Source organism: Ailuropoda melanoleuca, chromosome X, assembly GCF_002007445.2.
Source record: "Ailuropoda melanoleuca isolate Jingjing chromosome X, ASM200744v2, whole genome shotgun sequence".
In the NCBI taxonomy this organism is placed as follows: domain Eukaryota; kingdom Metazoa; phylum Chordata; class Mammalia; order Carnivora; family Ursidae; genus Ailuropoda; species Ailuropoda melanoleuca.
The window spans coordinates 83856549-83883077 of record NC_048238.1 but is presented as its reverse complement, the minus strand read 5'-3'; the positions used below and the strand labels follow the sequence as shown (position 1 = coordinate 83883077).

General features: G+C 44.1%; 2 protein-coding genes across 4 annotated transcripts in view; both read left to right on the top strand.

The window, feature by feature from the left end:
* Positions 1-3081, top strand: part of SEPTIN6 (septin 6) — a 65171-nt gene extending 62090 nt beyond the window's left edge. For 2 of the 3 annotated variants that reach the window (XM_011229086.3, XM_034649928.1), the window contains exon 10: positions 74-1879. In XM_011229086.3, the coding sequence (XP_011227388.1) occupies positions 74-98 (25 nt within the window). In that variant the 3' untranslated portion in view covers positions 99-1879. Of the gene's footprint in view, positions 1-73; positions 1880-2080 lie in introns of those variants that run through there. The other variant, XM_034649929.1, reaches the window with a different exon arrangement.
* Positions 3082-10494: 7413 nt separating this feature from the next.
* Positions 10495-25725, top strand: NKRF (NFKB repressing factor). The gene is made up of 3 exons (XM_011229080.3): positions 10495-11177; positions 20968-21098; positions 22161-25725. Exons 1-3 carry the CDS (start codon positions 10936-10938, stop codon positions 24116-24118), a joined length of 2331 nt encoding a protein of 776 aa, XP_011227382.2. The 5' UTR covers positions 10495-10935; the 3' UTR covers positions 24119-25725.
* Positions 25726-26529: the final 804 nt, after the last annotated feature.

Genomic DNA, 26529 nt, shown 5'->3' with positions numbered 1-26529 from the left:
GAGAGAGCTGAAGGTCACCTGGCAATGATCTGTGGCTAACGCGCCCTTCCTTTTCTCTGCCCTTCCTTTGCAGTAATCCATGGCTGTGTACTGAATAGTAGCCCCCGCTACAGCTGGACTGGACTCCATTTAGCCTTTTAAGCCAAGGTTCCTATTTTAACTGACAGCTTTCCTATGGGGGGGGCAGGCAGCAGCCCCCACCCCCCCCTGCCATGTACTTCCACTTTGAGTCCCACCTCGTCTTCTGAGTTCTGCCTCCGAGTCCATTGGCACTGATCATGACCTTCTTCTTCTTTATTGTTTTTTTGAGGTGGTTTTTTTTTTTTTTGGATCACTTTTTCTTTTTTTCAAAACGCACACTTAAACCAGGCTATGCCAAATTTTCAGGGCTTTCTGAAGTGTTGAGAATGGGGAGGGGCTGTCCTCTCTTCCATAAGAGATCATAAATTGTAGGAAGCGAAAAGTAGAAGAAACAAGCGACGCTACGCACACGCTTTCTATGTTCTAGTTGGCAGAGCAAGAGTGCAGTTTTGATGTGTATTGTTGGGTGAGTCACTGATCGGTTAGTGGCCAGAGGCAAGGATGTAGTATAAGCTAGTTTCTTGAGAAAAATCCAAGTCTCCTAGGGGAGCATGTTAGGAGACCCCATGCTCGGAGGTTCAAAACAAAACAAAACAAAAACTGGATACTCCGCCAGTAGCTCAGAGAGATCCTAAATTAGGGCTGCAAGTCTCCTTGGGAAAGACATGTCACTGGCAGCTTTGATGTCTCAGTGTCCAGTTTTATAGCTCTTTCCCAAGAATCTCAGACTCAACCAAGCAGCCGGTCACCATTTCCCCTGGGTTATCATTTGCATCACAAATGGGGGGGCCCTCTCATTTGCATTTGTTTACACATTAACTACTTGAGGCCTGAGGAGCTCTGAAAACTTCAAAAGTAGTAGCCGGCCAGCCAGCCTTGGGAAGAACATCCGGGCCTAGGCGGGAATGTCCAGGCCAGGGAGAAATTTTGGTCCCTCAAACAGCTACGACCCAAAGGAAATGGAGACCCGGAGAAGTCGAGGGACTGGCCCCGATGTCCCAGTGCTGTTTTGTGGCAGAAGCCAGGGAAAATTCAGTGTCTCCTGACCCCGGCTCCGTGTCACAAATGGATTCAACCTGTTCCTCTCTATGTTGCTGGAGACCAAGGTCTTTGGATGTTGTTCTGAGAAAATGAATAATTGGCATTACAGGGCCTTTGAGGGTTTCCCCTGCCCCCATAGAAAGCTATCTGAGGATGGAGAGGGTGGGGAAGGCAAAGCTGGGGACTCCAGGCCAGCTCCCGAGCCCAGTGTTTCTGCTGACGGTGCCTGTTGGCTGGTCAGCTTCCCTGGAAGTTTGGACTGCGGCCCAGGCACGCGAGGGTGAACAGGTACTTTACACGATTCCTCGATTCCTCGTATTCAAGGAAGTTTGGTAAACAAAAACATCTAACCTGCGAGTGAACAGAAGGCCTTTAGAAAGTTGATTAAAAGGATGAAAATAGTTATTTTACTGGGTAGCTTTTCTCACTGTAGACAAATTTTTTTTTCTCCCCCTTCAGTGAAGAAGCTTTTTAATTAGCACAATTATTATTTTTTTTAAAAATACCCTAAGTACTCTGTTAACTTCTGGTGAAACAAATCCAGTCATTAGAAATGGTCTGCGCTTTTATTTTCCCGGACTGGAATGGAATGGTTTTCCTGAAAAATCCCCACACGTGACCACACACACACACACACCATTTCTCTTAAGCAAGAGGTTTGCTTTTTCTTGCTGCGGTGCAGATGGCTTTTGGTTTTGCTTTTAATCATTTGGCATTCACACGTGGCTGTTTTTTGATTAAAACGAGAAGCTTCAAACTGGTGTGTGGTGTTCTTAAACTCTTCTCAGCAGATTTCCCAGTGGTGACGGTCTGTTGGTGGCCCCCTTTCTAACCTGTCTTCTCCAAGCATAATCTGTGCTGCCCCACACTGCCCACTCCCCTTGCCTTGTCTTACTTTGAATGTCCTTTTTCTTTAGCTAATTTCATGTTCTCTTTCTCTTTCTCTCTCCCTCTCCAGCTTTTTTTAATCTTGTCTTCAGCAGCTGCACTAAGTCTAAAGGAGAAGACTGCCATTATATTGTCTCAAACCAGAAACCAACCAATCCCCTTCTCCCCTCAAACTGCGCACATAACACACGCCACACACTCCACAAGTGTTCCCGTGTCCCTGTGTCCAGGCAAGAAGCTCTCTCCTGGCTCACATGGTATTTTAAATGGAAATGTCTTGTCCTAACCTACCCAAGGTAGGAAAAGAACCTTCTGAGCTGGAGAATGGACCAAATGTAACCTCAGAGAGACAACTGCAGGACGACTCACCCAAGTGTAAGTGACTGGGGCAGGAGACCTCAGCTGTGGGTGTGGAAGTGCTGTTCACAAGTTTCCCGGTTTTCCTTTTAAAACACCAATCCTCCGGTCCAATGGGTTGACTGTCCACAGCCACTATTAAACATTTCTGAATATGGAAGAGAAAGTCAAGCGACAGTCCTCTCATCAGCATTCACAGGCCTTCTGCAGACCCCCCCCCCACCGCCGCTTCCCAACAAGGGGGGAAAATGGATCCACTCACTCAGGTGGGGAAGGGAGAGACAGGAGGGGGTTTAAGCTTAGTAAGAGCAAAATTACTCCATCCAACCCTCCAGAGCCAGTTGGGGTTTTGTGAGAGGTTTCTGCTCAACCCGGGATCTGCAAGGAGAACTTTCGTGTTGATAAATCTGCCTTGAATTCATTGGCTTAACTTGCATCAAAATACCATGTGAGCGGGCTCATTCCCATGTATCCCTACAACCATTGCCATTCCACTGTCCGGTGCCTCCTGAGAGAGCCTCTTTGCATGTTTTCCAGAATCTGTGCGTGTTTTTCCTTTCTTCTCCTTTGTTCTTTTTGCTCAGAAGTGTGACCAGTCACCGCCCCTCTGGGGCTTTCATTCGCCAGGAGAAACATCCCAAAACCAGCACTGTTTAGCTTGATACCTTTCTAATGTCCATGTCAATTTTCAATAAAATTCAAAGAAATGCTCAATGGCTGTGTGATCTGATCTTAAATCGTTAGGTGATGTGGAGTGGGTGGCCACCTTCCAAGTGGGTGACTGAAGTGGCTCAGGGAGGCAAGCCCATATACAATCTTCGTACGTGGGCTGCTGTGCCCCCCTCTCCCCATTTGGGACTGCAATTCCCACGGGGGCGGGGGGGGGGGGNGGGGGGGGGGGTGGGCAGGAAGTCCTCTACTTTTCCTTCATTAGCATGGATTTAACTGATGCATTGAGCTGATTATCATCTAGGATAAAACGTGGAGGAAGTGGAGCGCCAGATCCTACAAACAAGATTCTGGTGAGTTTTAGTTCCTGAAGGAAAAGAACTCCGCACTGCATGTCTTCTTTCATTTAATCCCGTGATGTGAGCATCCCGGAAATTCATGAATATGACCGTGCTTGAGGACTCGAAAAGTGTTCTATAGACAGCAAGTAGGACTTTATGTCCTGGGTCTCCGGGGGCGGGTGGGGGGGGGAGGAGAAGCCTCCTGTCGCCTCCAGCATTAAGGTGGGCAAGAGGGGAGGAGGCTCAACTTTCTACAATTCTGGTTGCAGTCGAGGTAGGTTTTCTTTCCTCGGTTTCATTTCCCGATTGGCCAGAGGCTGGAGACCTGGAGACCAGAGAAGCGTCCCCTATCCTTTCCGGACCGGAGGAAACGACACTGACCTGAGTTTGCGCGGCTCGCACACTAGATGGCAGCCGAGAGAGAGAGAGAGCGAGAAACACTCGCTTATGACGTCACGGAGCAGTGGCCGGCGCCTAGGGGTGGAAAAATACAGGCTCTGGAGCCAGCCACAAGAGCTAATGTAAATGAGCAATCTGGTTGTTCAGTAAACCACATCCCTTATTAAGGATGGAGTTTTTCCTTTACTCGAAGTACCTTAGGTTCCTCTAATCCAGGGTTTCTCAGCCTCAGCACTACTGACATATTTGAAGCCAGAGAGTTCTTTGTCGTAGGGGCCGTCCTGGGCATTGCAGCACGTTCAGCACCCTCCCTCCCACCCCAAGGTGTGATAACCAACAATGCCTCCTGGAGGGCACAACCGGCCCATATCGAGAGCCATTGTTGTAGGCCAGGGGTCAGCAAACTTCTTCTATAAAGGACCAGCTGGAAGTTATTTTAGGCTTCACGGGCAATGTGGCCTCTGCAACTGTTCACTCTAGCACAAAAGCAGCCATAGATAATAGGTAAGAGGATGAGCATGGCTGCGTGCCAATAAAACTTTATTTATAGATACTGAAATTTGAAATTCACACGTGAATCTCATTTTCCCATGTCCTGAATTATTATTCTTTTGATTTTTTTCAAGCATTGGAAAATATAAAAACCATTCTTAGCATGAGGGCCTTACAAATGCAGGCAGTGGGAGCAGATTTGGCCTGTGAGCCACCAGTCATTGTTTGCCCACCGCACCTCTAACACCTTTTAGTGCTGGTTGGTGTATCATTCAACCTAAAGGTGTTAGAAGTAACTGGCCAGTTAGAAGAAATGAGAAATGGGGGTGCCTGGGTGGCTCAGTTGGGTGAAGCTTCTGCCCTTGGCTCAGGTCATGATCCCAGGGTCCTGGGATGGAGCCCAGCATCAGGCTCCCTGCTCAGCGGGGGGCCTGCTTCTCCCTTTCCCGGTCCCCCTGCTTGTGCTCTCTCTCTCAAATAAATAAATAAAATATTTTTAAAAAAGAGAGAGAGATCAGAAATGAAGACAAATGGCTGAAGACTTCATGCAAGTTGGTGGGGGGAAATGGGCTTAACTAAAATTTGCATACAGTTTTGCTGGAGAATAGACATGGGGGCGGGGGCCTGCTGTGGCAATGAGGGCCTGCTCCTGGGGCATTGCTGAGCAGGTGACAATGCCAATTCCTTCTAGGGAGAGAACCCAGCCTCTAAAACACTCAGAAAAGCCTAGCAGCCAGGGCTCCAGCTGTAAGCGCTGAGGTGAACCAGTATCCTCTCCTATCTGAGATGCCCCCACTTGGAGAGATTCATCCCTTTGTTAAAAGCACAGCTTTCTTGCAAAGCCATTCTTCTAAAATGCGGGTCCCCCCCCCCGAAAGAGCTGTGCTCTAGACAGTAGTAACTCACAGGGGTTTTGCCACCTGCTGCTACCTTAACGTAGGTGTCTATCCAGACCCTGCACTGCCTCTTAGCTCGTTTGGCTTAGGCTTTAGAAGGCACTTGCTCTGGGCTCAATACCTATAAAAAAATTATACGTCTATCTGTTATGTATAGACTTGGGGCCAAACTCCTTATCTTGGTTTGGGGCTTAGATTACTTGTCCTCGAGCCAATAATAAGGATATATTGAACTCCTCCCATGGGTTTGGCCCTGTGCCCTATGCTTTGGGCGATAGTGTTGCATGAGATCTAGGTAGATACTGCTCTTGAGGAACTTAGGACGGGCTGCATCTTATCTACTCAACCCTATTTTCCAATCCTTCCTAATACCCAGTCTTTTTTTTTTTTTTTTTTGACGGAGAGAGAGATAGCCAGTGAGAGAGGGAACACAGGCAGGGGGAGTGGGAGAGGAAGAAGCAGGCTGCCAGCGGAGGAGCCTGATGTGGGGCTCGATCCCAGGACTCCGGGATCACGGCCTGAGCTGAAGGCAGACGCTTAACGACTGAGCCACCCAGGTGCCCCCCTAATACCCAGTCTTCAGTCCACTCATCAGTCTGCACGAGCCTCTCCTGGAGTTACACAAACCACTTGTTGACTTTGTCTGAAATACCCTCTACTGATTTAAATCCTGCTTTCAAGGCTCAGGTCCAACCTTCTCTTTGAAGTCTTTCTTGATCCCATCCATGTATCCTGATCTCTTCTCCATTTTTAAACTTCCTAGTTGAACTTTTATAATCTTTTCTGCCTCCTGTTTAGAGACTTCCCTCCTCAAGAGATGTGAAGCTTCCTACAGGTAGGAACATCATTTAGAGCCCTTCAGAGAGCCCAGTAAAGAGCCGGCCACACAACAAAAAGTAATTAAGAGGTAGAGAGATTGAGATTCTTCAGCAATGTAGGGAGCTGTTGCACTTTTCAAACATTTAATTTTGGAATTAAGTTATGAGAATACTAGAAAGTATATCCACATACTCTTGACAGAGTCACCAGTTGATAACATTTTGCCCCATTTGCTTTACCATTGTGCACTCTCTCTATGTATACAGATGTCATCTATAGATGCTATACATATTTTTTCTGAACCATTTGAAGGTAATTTACATGTATCATGGCACTTTACCCCTTAATATTCCAGTGGGCATTTCCTAATAATAAAGATATTCTCTTACATAACCACACACAGTTATCAACTTCAGCAAATTTAACATTTTTACACCTTTATCTATTGAATAGCATGCTTTATAGCACTATTTTTCTTGCCATATAGGATTTTGTCTAGGATCCCCCATTGTGTCCCATCTCTATTCTCCTTTAATATAGAATCTTTGTCTTTTTTGACACTGATACACACACACACACACACACATATTTTAGAGAGGGGGAGGGGCAGATGAAGAGGGAGAGAGAGGATCTTTTTTTTTTTTAAAGATTTTATTTATTTATTTGACAGAGAGAGAGACAGCCAGCGAGAGAGGGAACACAGGCAAGGGGAGTGGGAGAGGAAGAAGCAGGCTCCCAGTGGAGGAGCCTGATGTGGGGCTTGATCCCAGGACCTCGGGATCACGCCCTGAGCCGAAGGCAGACGCTCAACGACTGCACCACCCAGGCGCCCCGAGAGAGGATCTTAAGCAAGCTCCACACCCAGTGTGGAGCCCGACATGGTCCATCTTACAACCTTGGGATCATGACCTGAGGTGAAATCAAGACACAGGCGCTTAACCGACTGAGCCACCCAGGTGCCCCATGACATTGGTATTTTAAGAATCCCATTTAAAAAATAGATTGTTCTCATTTGGGGTCAAGGTGTTGCCCAATTTCTCAACTATATAATTACTGGGTTTTCCCCCTTCTTTTCTACTAATAAACAATCTGTGGGGGAGAACCTATAGATCCATGCAGATATCCTAGTCCTAATCAAAAATCTCCCCCTAGATTTAGCATCTATTGATAATTCTTGCCTGAGCCGATCTACAGAATGAGGATTTTCCAGCTCTAGCACTCCGTTCACTTTCACCAGTCAGCCCACAGTATTCTGTTGTAAGCCAAGGCCCTCCCTTCTCCCACATTACTTCTTTAGCTACTTAGTAGCACTGTGGGCTTATGGCTTCCTATTTCTCCAACAGTTCATTGCTGTCCTAAATAATTTTAATACTCAAATTACCAAGATTTGGCCAGTGGGAGCTCCTAGCTCTTGCTTTTAATCCACCAGGAAACATTCTCAAAAAGATATTGTAGGGGCGCCTGGGTGGCACAGCGGTTAAGTGTCTGCCTTCGGCTCAGGGCGTGATCCCGGCGTTATGGGATCGAGCCCCACATCAGGCTCCTCTGCTATGAGCCTGCTTCTTCCTCTCCCACTCCCCCTGCTTGTGTTCCCTCTCTCGCTAGCTGTCTTTATCTCTGTCAAATAAATAAAATATTTAAAAAAAAAAATATTGTAGTGCAGACTACTCTGGTCAAGAATGTTTGGTGATCTAATTTCTGGGGTAGTTTAGGTAGTTTAGGGGGGTGGGGCCAGGTTCTGGGTCTCCGTCTTTTAAACACTCACCGACTCCCCCATAGGAAAGGGCAGGGAGGGAATTTCACAGCTGTCTGTGTGTGTAGTGTAAAGATGGTGGCATGAGCCTGTGTTAGAGCAGAGAAAGATGATGGAGGAGAGGAGGATGGATGATTACAGGAAGTTTCTGGATCATTTTAGGATTGTGATGGCTGCCTTTATCACTGCTCCCTCCTACACCTCTCTTCAATCATTATTCAGATAATCTACTTTTGCTTAGAGGCCTCAGTTCCTGCTTAGTGAGAAAATATCTGTGGCTTGTGAGACGGGAATGGGCTGAAGATAGGTTGGCTGAAGGATTTTTTGATCAGAAGGATTACCATGGAAAGAAGGTCATGGAGAACCATTCAAATTTTTGTTCTGTTTTCTAGAGGATGGAGCTGGGTTTTTTCCACAGTAGGAATTACAAGTGGAATCCAGTTATGGCTGTCCCAGAGCAAATGGCCTCTAATATCAGTTTCACTGCCTTTCATTTTGTAATCCAAGTTCAAAACTCAGACCGCAATTATTTGTTGTTATGTGATGGAAAAGTTTTAATCCAAGCCAAGAGGAAGTAGTTTTTATTTTTTCAAATCTTTTTCTAGGAAAGATGTGTATTGAATACAATGCTGATTTTGATCAAAGTTGGCAGTTTAGGCTGAAATTAATCCAGCTGTGAAATAACAAAGTGGGACGCCTGGGTGGCTCAGTTGGTTAAGAGACTGCCTTTGGCTCAGGTCATGATCCTGGAGTCCCAGAATCGAGTCCCAGGATCAGTCCCACATCAGGCTCCCTTCTCAGCAGGGAGTCTGCTCCTTCCTCTGACCCTCCCCCCTTTCATGCTCTCTCTCTCATTCTCTCTCTCTCAAATAAATAAAATCTTTAAAAAAAAAAGAAATAACAAATCGACTTAAAATGCAGGCTCCAAGAAAATGAATTCCACGAGTTTGGGACATTGAGAAGAGCATTCATTCATTCATTCAATGATTCATTTAATTCAACAAATATCTCTGGAATGTCTACAGGAGCCAGGTCTAGGTGCTAAAAGCAAGATGAATGAGTTCCTTGTTCTCATGGAGCTGACATTCTTGGGGGGTGGGAACTGTCAAACATGTATCAAAAGTTGATACATGCTGTGAAGAAGGAGGAGGAGGTGGAGAAGAGAACCCAGGGTAATGCAATGGCAAAGGACTGGGAAAACACTGGATAAGGGGTCAGGTGACAGAGATTCTGATCTCAGCTTTGCCCGGAACAGTCTCTACAGCCTTCAGCAAGTCAATTCACCTCTCTGGCCTTATTTTTCTCACTCATTCAAGGATGACTTGAATGTATGATCGCTAAGCTTCCTTCCTAGTATCGTGTTCTCTGATTTGATGGTTTGAAGACCATTACTTCAGTAAACATGAATGCTTACCATTGAGTCAAAGACAAAGCACACTCCGTGTAATGGGACAGACATGGAAATAAATCATTATGAAACAGTGTGAAACCTGCTGTTTTCTTCTGCTCTTCTTAGTCCAATATACCCCTACACAGAAGATGTGTCATATAACGAGAAATATGTCATTTAAAAAATATGTCATTTAGGGGCCCCCCGGGTGGCTCAGTTGTTAAGCGTCTGCTTTCCGTTCAGGTCATGATCCCAGCGTTCTAGGATCCAGCCCCATGCCGGGCTCCCTGCTTGTCGGGAAGCCTGCTTCTCCCTCTCTCACTCCCCCTGCCTGTGTTCCCTCTCTCGCTGCCTCTCTCTCTCTCTCAAATAAATAAATAAAATATTTTTTAAAAATATGTCATTTAAAGAGGTAAAGAAGGCAATGAGTCAAAGCCACCTCGTCCAGTGGTTCTGCTGCCAGTGGATCGCTGAGTTTTATGCAGGACTATTTTTCCCCACCAAGACTGTAATCAGTTCCAGGACAACAGAGAAAACCCTGTTTCTTTTTCCTTTGTATTTCTACTATTTTGAGCGTACAGTACGTGCTGTGTAAATTCCCGCTGAGAGACATTTGTTGATTACTTGAATATAGCAGGTTGGCGGCAGACAGGGACTGAGGAAACTGCCTGGAGCAGATCCACAGGTGGAGTGATACGTCTGGCAACAGTGATTTAGCCATTTGCTGCTGCGCAGCTTTTAACCCTTTTCTTTGAGCTCTTTTTGTATTTTGTAATATTTTGCACGTTTTAAATTCACACATGACATACAGAATTATTTGCAATTGCGATCAGAACTGTGTAAACATGGTGTCTGTATTTGTCAGCAATCAGAACGGCATATGGATGATACAAGTGGCTGACTTGAGAAGTGGCGCTGTGGATGATTTTCTTTGCAAAGTATTACATTTTCCCTATGTTTTCACAATAAAATACAAAGCTAATGACGCACGATGCGGAGGTTTTCAAGCTAGCCTCTGAAGAAAAGGCGCCTCGGAGAGCTGACATTTAAAAAAAAAATAAGTGTAAAATCCAAACCGAAGTCCCCCGCCCCCCCTCCCCTTTGCAAAAGGGCATGGTCCCACTGTCGTACCGCTCCAAAACCCAGGCAAAAGCGTCAGGCGAGCCGTGGGGCCAACAGTCATCTGAGGGCGCCTTCCAGGGATTTCAGGCAGATGTTCCCGAACCTTAGAGAACCTTCCAAAATTCCCTTCCCAAAGTCCCCGCCCTCTGCTTGTCACCGTAGTGCGTCAAAGGGTCCTAGTCGTCACAGGAGCGAAAAATGTACCTCGCGCGAGATTCGGCGACGGGATTTCGAAGTTAGGGAACAACCGCGGCGCACGCGCCCTGGCCTCACAACCTCGGGGCGGCACGCGGGTAGGTAGGCTAGAGCCCAGAGGAGGGGGAGCAGAGCGTGCTGGTGTCTCCCCTGGTCACCGCGCCGTGCGTGGGTCTGCGGGTCCCTGGAGGTGCGGTGCACCTGGCCGGGCCCGGCCTCCCAGGCGCGCGTGTGACTGCGGGTGCCGTCCTGCACCTCCACGAGTTGGAGGAGTGCCGCCGGCTTGCGCCCCGGCGTCGGGACGTGAGCTCGTGCTGGCCTTTTCCTTTTTAACGGTCACCCCCCCACGCACACACTCCAGTCCCCTGAGAGTTGGTCTTCACGCCTTGGCGCGCCCCTCCTCACCCGGCCCCTCCCACCGACCCTCGTTCCCGCTCGCTCCTAGTGGGTAGCCGGCTTCATCCCTGGGGTCCCTGCTTGGGGGCGGAGAAGATGGCTGGCGGACGTCTGCTGCTGGGGGGCGACTTCCTGTCGCCGCCGCCGCTGCCCCCCCTCCCGCCGCCGCCGCCCGAGCCAGTGCTGGAGCAGTGGCGCTATAGCCACGAAAGTGACTGGCAGTGGGCTCTGCGGCGCAGCTTCATCTGTCGGCACCTGCACAGCTATCCCGGGGCTGCCCTGGACCAGCTCCTCGCGCTCTCCGCCGCCTGGACCAACCACGTTTTCCTGGGCTGCAGGTGAGGAAGGTGTGAGGGTCGGGTTAGGGGGCTCGATGATGGGGGTCGGGATAGAGACGAGGGCAGGATACGGACGAGGGTTTAGAAGCTGGAGATTCGGAGGCGCTGGAGGACACCAGAGGGTTCAGTATTGGTCTGGGGGGATCAGCCGAGCGAGGTAGTAGGGGATGAGATAACAACTGGAGGAAGGGTGCGGGGATCGCGGGAGCAGCTCCTCCAGGACCAGGGTTGGAGATAAAGCAGCACCTGGAAGGCGATTGTTGAGGGGTGGTCATTGTGGCGGTGGTTTTGGAGGGCGTGGGAAATGACGAATAGCAGAATCTCGGACCTGCGTAGGACCTTGCAAGGATGCGGTATCCGCAGAGATACTCCACAGTCGGGGCTTTGAGGGTCTGCGGGCGGTGGGGGGGGGCGAAGGGAACCCTGCTAGTTTCCTCCTGACCACTCCCTCTTTCCATCCCCATTAAATAAAACAGCACCAGCCCCCCGGCGGAGTTTTACTGTCTTTTCTTGGGGAGGCGGTTTGTATGAGGTCTCTCAGCTGCAGGGTCCGCCTTGCTTGTAGATTTGCGCATAATATGTCTGGACGCAAACAAAGAGATGGATATATCTTACTCTAAAAATGGATTGCTTTCCTTTCACCTTGAATGTGATCAGAAGGATTAATATTTGGCCTCTGGGTGAGGTTTTAGGGGTGGGTGTGGGTGTGTGTGTCCCCATTCCTAGAACCTGGTGCACGTTCTAAACAGGCCTCTTTGAGAGCTTTTTGCATTCAATGGAGACTGCAGTATGGTTCCAACACATTTTTTAAAAAACAGACTACTTGGACCTCTGTCCTTCTGCACCCCCAAATCGGTCCTAGACTCATCAATCCTTTGATAGACTGAGAGGCTTCTTTTTTTGGACACTCCTGCCTCACAGTGAATTTTTTATTAGGAAGAATGAGAAATTCTGGAAATGATCAAATCAAATTCAGCCAATTCAGTTCTAGGAATGACCATAACAGATACAGAAAAATAGGATTGTCCACTTCTACCTTTAATTGTTGAACATAGCATCCAGTGTATACTTTGTTTTGCTGTGATCACAAAAATTTATTTTTTCCTGTTTTCTCTAGGTTAGTATAATTTCTGCCCAAGAGACAATGATGATTTCACTGGAGGAACTGGTTACAACTGGGGAAGCCTCAGTTATTAAGTCAGATAAATCTAATTGACCATCACTTATCAATATTGTTTTTGCAGTTGAAAAAGTACCTTTATCCTATAATCATACATCTCCTTGATATCACAGAAGGCCGTGGGAAATCTGAATCCTGAAAAAAAAAATTTACGTGGGGGAGAATAGCTGTCCTTTGTGTTAATAAATCTTACCTTCCCACAAGAATGTATGCTCCTTTGGGAAAGAGGTTTTTGCTTTCTTGTTCACACTTGTATCCTCAGTGCCTACAAACGTGTCTTCTGCACGATAGCCACTCAATAAATATGTGTGGGGTGAACAGATGAATATAGCTTTATAATGTACAACATATTTTAATTATGTATCTCTCTTAATACAACAACCTTGGGAATTAGGTGATATCTCATTTTTACAGCTAAATCAATGGAGGCCAAGAAGTTAAATGACTTTTCCAAGGTCCCACAGTCGGGGCTAGGGCTCAGGTCTTCTAATGCTCTTTCCACTGAGACACAGCTGCTATATTTGGGAAGGATGGACCAGGAGTGAAAGCAAGTAACTGACACAAGCCACATCATTATTATATCTCAGGATTTCATTCTGAGAACAACAGCCCTTTATATAACTAAGGCATTAACCAACACAAAGCAGGCCAATGGTAGTTGGTGTTAAAAGCTCAAGCATCCAGGACATTTTGTGTGTGTATGCACTCACCCAAGCACATCTGTGTGTTGTGTGTGTGTGTCTGTGTGTAACAAGATGAATGGAGATACACACACACGCACACACACTTACATGTCATCATGTCACATTTTAGTTAAGTCAGTTCCATCACTACATGAATTGCTATAACATCAAATAGCTTAACTGAAAAATAATGTTTACATTGTATCTAATAACAGATACAGGAGAAAGGGAAGGGGCAATAAAGAATCTTGGAAGCTAGGGACCAAGTGCAGTGTTCCACGCTAGTCAGGCTTTATGTTAGCTGTCAGCTTCGGGGGGTAAAATCTACATTCCAGTGCTTCCTAAGGTTCATGTTGCCAGAGCTCATTTTCTGGTCTGTTCTATGACAGAAGATTGTTCTCTCAAGGGAACTGCAGAATACGTGGTGTAACGGCCTATTCTAAATTTAAATTGTTAATTTGTTGTTCATCCCTTGACTTTGGGAACAGGTTGTAAGTAGTAGCACTTTTTTTTCCCCCCAATGAAGGGCTTTCTGTGTTCTGTTTTAGTTAGGGCTGAAATAACTCCTAGGTCAAGGGTATCTTTGAAAACTCCTTGATCATAAGACCAAGCCAGGAGGAGCTCACATGCGCAGGGAGGTAACCATGTTTCATTCCTTTTGGTGATAGTAGCAATTTTCATGGAACAAGCTTGACTATCTTGATTCTGCAAGTGTTCTCAAACTTAAGCAAGCATTAGAATCAACTTTCAGTTTTGTTAAAACACAGATTGCTGGGCCCCACCCCAGGCTTTCTGATTCAGTCGGTCTCAGGCAGGACCCCTGATTTTGAATTTCTTTTCTTTTTTTTTTAAGATTTCATTTATTTATTAGTTTGACAGAGAGAGACAGCGAGAGAGGGAACACAAGCAGGGGGAGCGTGAGAGGGAGAAGCAGGCTTCTCGCTGAGCAGGGAGCCTGATGCGGGGCTCGATCCCAGGACCCTGGGATCGTGACCTGCGCCGAAGGCAGACGCTTAACGGCTGAGCCACCCAGGCGCCCCCGAATTTGAATTTCTAACAAGTTCCCGGGTGATACTGATGATCAGGTGATGCTGGTCCAGTGATTACACCCTGAGAACCACTGCTTTGTAGGATAAAATAAAGCAGTGTTTTTCCAATCTGCTTTTTGATCACTTTCCCTCATGGTCCAGGCAACCAGGAAGCTCAAATAGCTGAAATTATTTCTTTTCATTGTTTTGTCTGCTTCATAAGAGTAAACCTGTCAAAAGAATTCTTTCTGCAAGCGATTTCTAAGATATGTCTTGTGACTAATGAAAAGTTAGTGCAGGTAAGTGGGGGATGGGGTGACTGGGTGATGGGTGTTAAGGAGGGCACTTGATGGAATGAGCACTGGGTGTGATATTACAACTGATGAATCACTGAACTCTATCTCTGAAACAATAAAAAAAGAGAAGTTAGTGCAGTCTTCTAATCAACTATAGCGCTCACATAATTGTTCATATGAATGCCTGGGGAACTGCGAATTTTACTTAAAAACTGTAGATAATGTGCCTATATTTAATAAAGCAGAATGTTTGGTTAACTAGAGCATTCAGGTTTTCGATTATGCTTCATCAATAGGATTGGAAGCAGAATCCTGGCCTATTGATTTTTGGTGAGATAGTTATAGGAAAAATGTATCTTAAAATGAAACCAGGTTTGCTGCCTTGATTATTGTCTCTTCCTTGTTGCTATGAGACTGATTTTTGGAAAGTAGATGCCAGTGGAGCTCATGTTGTGAAACTAACTTTGCACATAGGTAGCCTGCATCAGTCACCTGCTGAAGAAATGGGAGTGGGAGCTTTCAAAAGATTTATCAATAATCTGGTTGTGTGTTAGTCATTTATGATGTTAAGAGTCTTATTACTACTTTTGAATAAATAATTTTATACTTGGAAATCCTGATCTTTGTTTAGTTTTCAAACCTCAGCTGTTTTTGGACCGAGTAGAGCAGTTTAATAAATTTTTTAAAATTTTGGAAGCATTACTAAATGTTTGGTAAATTTCATGTGCCATTGTAGATCATAAGTATGCGCCTATCTTTTTTCAAGAATGTAAGATTCATGAAGTCATATGTCTTCGTCCATTATAAATCATCTTTATGTATGCCAGGCATGGTGGGACGGTTGAATAGCATCCTGATTTCCAAAAGCTTGGTACATAATAAGCTATCTTTGAAAACCCTGAAGGCCTGCTGAGGTTTTTCTTTTTTTAAGCATTTGTGATCAAATGGGTAAATTAACAGACTTAAATATATAATATGCATGCATCTTAAAATTCCTGTATTAGATTTACCTTAATGATACTTTGCATCATGGTCTCTCCATAAGGTAAAATATTGTGTAGCCATTAAAACTCACGTGGTAATGACAGAAAAAACTTATGATCTCATAAATTGAGAACAACCCCCCACCCTACCAGATTGCGAATTAACATAGACGATCTATAGAAGATTGAGGAAGTTATCAGTGGTTGGGTTTGTAGGTGCTTTTCTTGGTGGGTTCTCTAAAATTTCTGGAGTAAAGGTGATACTTTATCTTTTTAAGATTTATTTGTTTATTTGAGAGAGAGCAGGGCGGGGGGGGGCAGAGAGAGAGAAAGAGAGAGAGAATTTCAAGCAGGCTCAGCGCCAAGCACAGAGCCGGAGGCAGGGCTCGATCTCATGACCCTGAGATCAGGACCTGAGGGGAAATGAAGAGTCAGATGCTTAACTGCTTAACCGACTGTGCCACCCAGGTGCCCCTCATGGTAGATTTTAAAGTAACACCTTTAGGGGCACCTGGGTGGTGCAGTCGGTTAAGTGAATGACTCTTGATTTTGGCCCTGTCCTCATCTCAGGTCCTGATCTCAGGGTCGTGAGATCGAACCCCGCCTCAGCCTCTGTGTTTAGGATGGAGTCTGCCTGGGGTTTTCTCTCCCTCTCCCTCTGCCCCTCCCGCTGATGCGCCATCTCTCTTTCTCTAAAATAAATAAATCTTTTAAAAATAAATAAATCTACGACGAAAAAATACATAATGGAAACCAGTAATGAAAGTTTTACTGGCTTGGCTTATTTAAAATTTGTGGAACCACTTCTTTGTTCTTGGATAGCTACTCTCTGAAGAATTTTAGAAATAGGAATGTAATCCTAGTGGTCTTATTAAAGACTCTAGATTAATATTTGTATTGTTCTCTGAATAGTCAAGAGTTAGGTACTATACAGTCTTTTCCATTATTGTTTGAGCAGGTTGGATGCGTTTCCTCAGTATTACGACTTCCTAATAAAGAATTGAGAAGCTGACTGTGTTCACAACCTACGCAAAGGTTGATTTTTATAGCCCATGGGTGATGTTGAATTTTGTGGCAGATACGATGAATAGGGAAGAGTAAGTAGGTATAATCATTACTAATGCTGGAAGAAACGTGAGAGAAAAATGAGCGGAATGAGCCCCAAATGCATCATTTATGCACGTTGTGTGTATGGCATACATGCCGTTTACAGTTGTGTGCCAGATTTGGAATCAGGCTGGAACTGAAGTCTGGAGAATTTTGACTGGAACTCAAGGTGAGTGGCTTGAGTGTAGTACCAATTCAGGTGGCCAAAGTGGCATTCAGGTGGCCAAAGTGGCATCAGCAGTTTAAGATTTATAGACTTTCATTTTCATAATCTTTTGTTTTCATCCTGTACCTTGGAAATTGGACTTCCAAATCTGAATGGAAGTGATATATAAAAAGTACAGTGTTTTAGGCTGTACTTCCTTTTTTTTTTTAGGCTGCATTTTTTAAGGCTATACTTGCTGATGTTCAGGTAAGAATAAATGAAGATAAAATTACTCTTGGCATTTAGATGCTGATGTTAGCAGCAGCAGCAGCAGTGGGAATAATTATCAGTGGGAAGAGCAGGTTACAGCCGAGCTAGCTTGTGCGAATCTGTCAGGGAAGGCCGCCATGTCTTGCCTTCCCTGCTCTGCAAGGAAAGACGTCTGATGGGTGTGGAACCAGTTGTGCAAAAATGGAGAATGTGACCTTCAGGTTCAGAACCTATACATGTCAAGGTGTGATGGTTACTCGTATTCAGAACTTTCTTCCCAATGCCACCAGGAGTCTCTTTTTTGGTCATAGGCCAGGAAAGGCTCTCAAGGTAGGAAGGATGAGTAGTCCCCATGGTAACAAAAACTTGCTTGAGCCTGTATGTTTGTTTCTCTGCAGTTATAAGATATTCTGTCAAGGAGCCAATCTAGTTTATAAGGAACCCTTTTAAAAATTGTGTGTTTTGAAGCTTTTTATTATGGAAAAAATCAAACACACAAAGGTAGAGGAGTTTAGTGGACCTCCATGTACCCATCAGTCGACTTCAGCAATATCAACAGTTTGTCATGCTGCCCTTCTCATTTCTTCTATTGTGCCCCTAGTTTTTTTGTGGGAGATGGTCTGGAGTATATTAAAGAAAATCTTGACGTCATTTCACCTGCGAATACTTCAGTATGTATCTGTAGCAGACAAGAATTTTTATTTTTATGTTTTTAGTGGGGGGAGGGGCAGAGGGAGAGGAAGAGAGAGAATCTTAAGCAGGCTCCACTGAGCGTTGGGCCCATCATGGGGCTCTGTCTCACAACCCTGAGACCATATCCTGAGCCAAAATTAGGAGTTGGATGCTTAACGGACAGAGTCATCCAGGTGCCCCACAGGTAAGAATTTTTACAAATAGAGTCATAATAGGGGTGCCTGGGTGGCTAAGTCAGTTAAGCATCCGACTCTTGATCTCAGCTCAGAACTCAGGTCTTGATCTCAGGGACGTGGGTTTAAGCCCCATGTTGGGCTCCATGCTGAGTGTGGAACCTACTTAACAAATGGAGTCATAATGCCATTATTTACACTCAACAAAATTAACAGTAATTTCTTAAAATCCATGTTCAGTTTTCTCCATTTGTCTCAAAGTGTATTTTTTTAAATTTTATTTTTAAGTAATCTCTTACCCCCAACATGGGGCTCAAACTCACAACTCTGAGATCAAGAGATGCATGCTCTATGGACTGAGCCAGCCAGGCGCCCCTCATGTGTATTTTTACAGTTGGTTTGTTTGATTCATGATCCAAACCTGGTCCATGCATTGTATTTGATTGGTCTGTCTTCTTTAATCTATAACCCCATTCCCCTATCCTTTTATTTTCATGCTGTTAATTTGATGAAGAAATTGGATTGTCACATAGTGTCTCCTTCATTCTCGATTTGGCTGTCTAGGTTCTTATGGTGATGTTTACTTCTGGGAGCGAGGCGCTTGCTTAGATTCAATTACTTGAAGGACAATACTTTATAAATAGTGCTTTGTATTTCCTGTCGTATCATATAAGGGGGCACATGTCTGCTTATTTCATCTTTTAGTGATAGTAAGATTATAAAGTTCCCATCAACTTTTTTTAATCAAAATTTTTATTGAAACAATTATAGATTCACATAGAGTTGTAGGAAATAACACAAAGAGATGCCCCGCATTCTTTATCCAGTTCCCCCAGTGATAACATTTTGCAAAATTATTGTATAATGTCAAAACCAGGACAATGACATTGTTAACAATCCACTGATTTTATTCAGTCTCCCGGTTTTACTAGTACTCGTGTGTGTGTGTGTGTGTGTGCGTGCGTGTGTGTATTTAGTTGAATACAGCTTTTTACATGTATAGATTTGTGTATCCACTACCACAGTCAAGATATCGAACAGTTCCAGTACTACAAGGATCCCTCATATGACCCTTTTATAACCACATCCGGGGATGCATGGGTGGCTCAGTTAGTTAAGCATCTCTTTTCGGCTCAAGTCGTGATCCCAGGGTCCTGGGATTGAGTCCCACATGGGCTCCTTGCTCAGCAGGGAGCCTCCTTCTCCCTCAGCCTGCTGTTCCCCCTGCTTTGTGCTCGCTCCCTCTCTCTGACAAATAAAATCTTAAAAAAAAAAAAACCCAAAAACCAAACACCTCCATTTCCTTCCCAGTCATACACGATATTGTGTGTATCAGCAGTTTATTCCTTTGTATTGCTGAGTAGTGTTCTGAGGTGCGTACATACCAGAGTTTAACCATCCGCCTGTTGAAGGACTTCTGAGCTGATTGCGGTGTTTGGTTGTTACAAATAAAACTGCTATGAATATTCATGTACAGGTTTTTGTGTGAATGTAAGTTTTGGTTTCTCTGAGATAAATGGCCAAAAAAAGGGGGTTGGCCATTGCTAGGTCGTGTGGTAATTGCATGTTTAATTTTATAAGACACTTCCAAGTTGTCTTCCAGAGTGGCCATACCATTTTTTTAATTCCCTCCAGCCGCTGATGAATGATCCGGTTTGTCTGTGTCCTTGTCAGCATTTGATGTTGTCGCTCTTTTTTACTTTAGCCATTCTGAGGGTGCATAATGATACCTCGTTATGGTTTTAAATTACATTTCTCTGGTAGTTAGTGATGTTGACCATCTTTTCGTGTGCTTGTTTGCAATGTCTGTCCTGTTTGCTTATGTGTTCTGTTCATGTCTTTTTGTTCATTTTTAAATATATATATATTTTTTTCTGTTGTATTTCGAAAGACATTTATACTGGATGCTAGTTGCTCTTTTTTTTTGGTCAGATGTTTGGTTTGTAACTGTCTCTCCCAGTCTGTAGCCTGTCTTTTTGTCCTCCTCACGGGGGCTTTTGAGAGCAAAAGTTTTTAATTTTGATGAAGTCCGTTTTATCAATGTTTCCTTTTATGGGTCTAGTTTTTGGGTCAAGTATGAGAACTGTTGGCCTAGCTCTAGATCCTGAAGATTTTCTCCTGTGTGTTTTTAAAAAATGTATAGTTTTACATTTTACATTTAGGTCCATCTATGAGAAGTGAGGTTGAGGTTTTGTTTGTTGCTGATGGATGCCCACTTCCTCCAGCACCGTTCATTGAAAAGGATGTCTTCCTCTATTGAGTTGCTTTCGCAGCTCGAACATATTTGTGGGGGTCTCTTTCTGGGTTCTTCCCCATCAACTTTTCACCTCATAGGCTTAGCATCCATCGATGGTTATTTATTATTTTATGATGGGTTGCAAAATGGCAGTAGTCTGTCCTTCACTTATTAGCTGGAATGCTTCTGTAAAAGAGATTTTTCTCATCAACTCGTAGTTGCTCTGACATACAGTTTGTACAGGAAAATGCCAGATAAATGCTTGCTTTCTTCCTTTAATATTACCTGGTTTTGGAATACTGACTTGACTCCCTACCATCTTCCAAGAAGGAGTTTGTAAGTATCATTACAGACTATTGGATTGTTAGCGTCTTTGCTGTGTCTGAATCCACCGCAGGTTATTTATTCTTAGTGATACTCCATTTGGCTCACTTTGCCAGTAGGAGTGTGTTCAGACTGGCTTCTGAGTCCATTTGACACAACCCCTGAGGCCTTTCACAGCTTCTTTGTTTCCAAGCACAGGAATATCTCCCAAGTTCATCTTGTACATTTCCTCCCCCAGACTTGGATTCAGCCATTTCTCTAAGGAGCCTGATTCCTTTCTGTGGGAAATGGTAAAAACCACAGTCTGGATGTTAACAATGCAGACACTCTTAACATTCTTAGTACTCTGTAAATATACAGATGTAATTATTTACATATAATATACATATATGATAGAGAAAAATCATGAGTTTATATGGCTGCTTTTAATTCAAATTAAAGATAAGATCTTCACTTAAATGTCTTGGTTTTATGTTCGTATGTCTTCTAGTGACAGTAACATAATTACTCATTTGATAGGTAAGTATTATAGGGCACATTCTTCAGTTTTATAGCCAAGATACTCTGTTGATAAAGTCCTGTGGGAGCAATTAGAAGATTAGCTCATTTAGAAGCTTTTATAAAACCTGTATTCTTACCTGTTTTAACTGTGGGTTATATTAATTTATATAGGTACAGCCCACGCCTGATGGAAAAAATTCTCCAAATGGCTGAAGGTATTGATATTGGGGAGATGCCTTCATATGATCTGATGCTGTCCAAACCTTCCAAAGGTCAAAAACGTCACCTCTCAGGATGTGATGGTGAGTATACTTATTTCTGGAAGGTGGGATTTGAAGAAACAACATGACTTTTTAAAAAATGATATGAGTGTGGTATGTGGTCTTAAATAACATTGGTAACATTAGATCTTAAACAAATATAAAAGAGTTTTAACTTTTAGTTATGTACAGGTTTTTTTTTTTTGAGGATGCTAAATAGAACTGAAAACTGAGAATACTGATGTCACACGATAATGCCATCCTTGAAGTCCATGCCATGGAACCTCCCTCTAAATAGAACAACCTTATACTCTGATCATTTGAACATCTAAGTAACTAAATCCTCTTGGATGGGCCCAAGATGGACCAGCTTTCTACTGAACAGTGCTGTAGGGAGGGAGCTCTAGTGTCTGGTCTAACCTCAACAGAGAGTTCTTCACAGCATTCAAGTCAATATCCCCCATAAGTCATTAGTTTCCAGCTGCTATTTGTTCTAGAGATAAAATACAGCAAACCACCCTTTTGTGCAGAATAGGTCAGAACTAAGATTTTGAAGTTGAAAACCTGTGGGATCTTTTGGTAATTATTTTTATTTGATTTTTTGTCCCAACCCCATAAAGAACTGTGACAGAGTTACCTCTGCTACCAGAGAGAGAGGGGCTGTGTAAACGCCCCTGGCCATCACCTCTTTTGCATTAGAGCCATCTCTTCCATTTGCAGTTTTTTAAGAAGGGCGCTTTCCAGCACAGGTGCTATGAGATTACACCGGACAGCCTCTTACTCCGTACACTTCCCTGCGCTTCAGCTCATTCCATACAAAAGCACCTGCCAGTCACGTGTGGTGCTGACCTGCATACCCGATTCAGTGGCATATTTTCTGTCAAGTTTCTTCCCTTACACGTGGGACAGGGAACATCCCTTCTTATACTGGAATCCTACGTTGATATTTGAGTCCCTTCACCTAAATGACCTGCAGTTTTTGTGATGGGAAGTATCTTGTACCAACAGTGCAACTTGCGAGTCATATGGTCGGTACTGTTTTCCTGTTTGCTTCTTTTGAAATACTCCCTTTTTAATGAATTGTAAATTTCACTCATTCTGTAGGTCAAAATCCTCCTAAAAAGCAAGCCGGTTCCAAATTCCATGCGAGACCTCGTTTTGAGCCTGTACATTTTGTAGCTAGTAGTTCAAAAGATGAAAGACAGGAAGACCCTTACGGCCCTCAGACAAAAGAAGTAAATGAACAAGCACATTTAGCCAGCACGCCAAGAGACAGCTACCAAGATTATACTCAAGACTCTTTCAGCGTGCAAGATGGGGATTCTCAGTATTGTGATTCGTCAGGATTTATTTTCACAAAAGACCAGCCCGTAACAGTCAACATGTATTTTGACAGTGGGAACCCCGCCCCAAGCAGCACGTCACAGCAGGCAAACTCTCAGTCAGCTCCTGAGCCTTCACCGTCACAGACATTTCCTGAGTCAGTGGTAGCCGAGAAGCAGTATTTTATTGAAAAATTAACAGCGACTATCTGGAAGAACCTTTCTAACCCAGAGATGACTTCTGGCTCTGATAAAATTAATTATACATATATGTTAACTCGGTGTATTCAGGCGTGTAAGACAAATCCTGAGTACATATACGCTCCTTTAAAAGAGATCCCTCCTGCCGACATCCCCAAAAATAAAAAACTTCTAACAGACGGCTATGCGTGTGAAGTTAGATGCCAAAATATCTACTTAACCACAGGTTATGCTGGCAGCAAGAATGGGTCCAGGGATCGAGCTACTGAGCTAGCTGTAAAACTCTTGCAGAAACGTATCGAAGTTCGCGTTGTGCGGCGGAAATTCAAGCACACGATTGGAGAGGACCTGGTGGTGTGTCAGATTGGCATGCCCGCGTATGAGTTTCCTCCGGCTCTGAAGCCGCCGGAAGAGCTGGTGGTGCTGGCTAAAGATGCTTCCGGGCAGCCGATTTTTAACGCTTCCGCCAAACACTGGACCAATTTTGTCCTTACAGAGAATGCAAACGATGCAATCGGCATCCTCAACAATTCTGCCTCATACAACAAAATGTCAGTCGAATACAAATACGAGATGATGCCAAATCGCACGTGGCGGTGCCGAGTGTTTCTGCAAGATCACTGCTTAGCTGAAGGTTATGGAACCAAAAAAACCAGTAAACACGCAGCTGCCGATGAGGCTTTGAAAATCCTTCAAAAAACACAGCCCACTTACCCCTCGGTCAAAAGCTCACAATGCCAGACAGGCTCTTCACCCAGGGGATCTGGAAAGAAGAAAGATATAAAGGATCTTGTAGTTTACGAGAATTCTTCCAATCCAGTGTGCACCCTGAACGACACAGCTCAGTTTAACCGCATGACTGTCGAATACGTCTACGAAAGAATGACAGGCCTCCGATGGAAATGCAAGGTGATCCTAGAGAGTGAAGTGATCGCAGAAGCAGTCGGGGTGAAGAAAACGGTCAAGTACGAAGCTGCTGGGGAAGCTGTAAAAACCCTCAAAAAGACCCAGCCGACCGTCATTAACAATTTGAAGAAAGGAGCTATCGAAGATGTGATTTCCAGAAATGAGATTCAGGGCCGCTCAGCAGAGGAGGCTTACAAACAACAGATCAAAGAAGATAACATAGGAAACCAGCTGCTGAGAAAGATGGGCTGGACGGGTGGTGGCTTAGGTAAATCTGGCGAGGGCATTCGGGAGCCGATCTCTGTCAAAGAACAGCATAAGCGAGAAGGGCTCGGTCTTGATGTAGAGAGGGTAAACAAAATCGCCAAGAAAGATATTGAACAGATCATCAGAAACTACGCCCGCTCGGAGAGCCACACGGATTTGACTTTCTCCACGGAGCTGACTAACGACGAGCGGAAGCAAATACACCAGATTGCCCAGAAGTACGGTCTTAAGAGTAAGTCACATGGGGTAGGCCACGATAGGTACTTGGTGGTAGGTAGAAAGAGACGGAAGGAAGACCTACTGGATCAGCTCAAGCAGGAAGGCCAAGTGGGGCATTACGAGCTTGTGATGCCTCAAGCAAACTGAGCTCTTAACTAATTTATTTTGTAAATGCCCAGTGAGGCAGATTTGTGAATTAAAGAAATGCCACATGTCCTGGTTGCAGAGTATATTCATTCTTAAGATGTTTCACCTTGTTCATTTCATATAGTACTTTATTAGATATTGGATATTGGAACCTGAAGAATTCTGTCCACTTGTATTAGCTTAAATCCAGCAGATGATATCGTGCAGTTACTGTTTGTGTCTTTGGTATTGCTGTGCCCCTCCGATTTTAGTAGTTTGTACAAAGCAAGAACACCTATCCAAATGGAATTTCACCCCGAGAAGAAATTCCCATTTTAAAGGGCATAGCACAGCAATCTGCAACAATATGTAAAGTTGATATTGATTATGATAAACTACAGTCTTAATTTCAGACTTCCTGAAAATGTCAGATCATTTTGTATTACTATTTTCATCTTTGTGTGAAGCCAGTTGAAGAATGTTTAACAATAAATTGTGCTGTACGTGTAAATGTCCTTACCGACTAAATGATGTAAAACTTTCTTAAAGTGATTTTAGTGTTCATTTATTTATAACTTCTACCATGTGGTTTCTGGAATATTGGAAGTGATTTACTGTTATCTTGTGATATATATGAGTTTTAACAAATTCTAGTCTTCATGCTGAGAGAGCACTACTTGAGAGAGCAGTTGAAAAGTTTCAAAAACTTTGATTCGATGTGAAGAAAGGAAGCTGGAGCTGCTTGTTCTTGGTGCCTTGCAGAGAGACTCACAGTGACTCTCCGTTACAGCTTTCACGTGGTTTGGGGTACAGCACATCCAGGGCGGCCACAGCTGGGGCACAGCTCGGTAAGAGACTGAAGACACATTGGTGCTTTGAGGAAAAGGTCAGTTGGCTGGTCCCTCTCTCAAAAAGCTTATTAAGCCCCCAAAGCCAACTTTGTAACATATTTAAAACTGCTATTTTCGCTTATTTCTGGAATGTAAAAAAAATGTATAAAAAAGAATTAGTGTATGCTTCCTGAATAAAAAGGAGCTGACGTTGGTCAGAACGGCAGTGTGCTTATTTCTGGGCAGCAGCCTGGTAGCGACACTTCGGCGTATTTGAAGAGGGGAAGTGGTGTTTGCCCGAGAGATTTCACCACCAGAGCACATGGAGGTGGACGTAACGATGGAGCGGATGCGAGCAGCTGGTCGGTCACCCGCCAGGTTGTCTCCCGGGGGCCAGCATGCTGCAGCCCCGTCTGCAGCTGTGTGCTTTGACATGACTTCGGTTTTGTAGCTCTGATAAATCAAGTATCAATATTCAGAGACAAATAGTAATATCGATAGTTAAACACGCCAGTGAAATGATAGAACAATTAGGTTGCCGAGAGTGTCTGCCAACATTCAGCACCATGCTTGACACGTCATTGGCCCACGATAATCAGTAACTCCCTTTCCCCTCTCTTCTATATTTTGCATGAAAGAAGCTGTCCGTTGTCGCTAAATCAGTATTTTAAAAACAAAAAGGGATTGGCTTTTATACCTGGATCTGTAAGTTTTAGTCACCTGCAGTGATTAACTGTGTGATGTTTGTCTTTCACTAACTGCCTTTCTTCCTACAGTGTGTGGCCTTTCCTATTGTTGGTAGGAAGAGAAATGAGGTGTGCGTTTTATTTTGGCACTTAATGTTTTAACAGTGGCAAAGGGAACGTAAGCTAGGATGTTTATAGATTTTATAGGATTTAAAAAAAAAAAAAAGACCTACAGGGCTCGTGCCAGCCTTGAGAAGCTGTGGTTCATTTAGCAAGTCAGAAAAGGCAGCCTTCAGTTCTCTGGAGTACGAGCGGCGTTGCGGATCAAGGCGGGGTGAAAACTCATTTCTCTCTTTACATTTTTTTTATCTTCCCAAAATGACTGGGCAGGGGGAGGGAGGTGGGGAGTAGGGACACGTTAACACGTAAATCTGGTTTTCTTAGCTAAGTTTAACAGAACAGAATATTAACGTAGTCACAGTTAATTAAGGCTCCCAAATAATTGGGCCAACTATATATTTGGTTCTGGATTTGAGGGTCCAGATTTCCTGACTTCTTAGATCGGCTTTGGTATCGATGTGGAATTAGAGTGAAATCACTTAACTCTGCTTGACAATAAAATATGTTGAGAATGAGCTGCTGACAGCCTCGCTGTTCTATTTGTCCCCATTCTGTTGGCTCCTGTATTTTCCTTTTCTTCTAAAGAGCAGTCATTTGTAACCCAGTAACTTTGCTATAAAACCACAGATAAATGAGCCGCTTCAAGTTTTATTTGAATTTAAAAAGTTACACTGCGGAAGTAACTCTTTCAGTTACATATGTAGCCTCGAATCTCACAGATGTACTTTTTAGATTTTTTCCCTCTCCTTTCATGGCCAAATGAATGGGAATTTCATGCATTCTGTTGGGATACTTT

What these genes read in the sequence shown, in the direction of transcription:
- NKRF (XM_011229080.3), top strand. Translation starts at nt 10,936, where the DNA reads ATGGCTGGCGGACGTCTGCTGCTGGGGGGCGACTTCCTGTCGCCGCCG. An exon ending in CACGTTTTCCTGGGCTGCAG is followed by an intron (nt 11,178 to 20,967) that starts GTGAGGAAGGTG and finishes TAATTTATATAG; the next exon opens with GTACAGCCCACGCCTGATGG. An exon ending in TCACCTCTCAGGATGTGATG is followed by an intron (nt 21,099 to 22,160) that starts GTGAGTATACTT and finishes CTCATTCTGTAG; the next exon opens with GTCAAAATCCTCCTAAAAAG.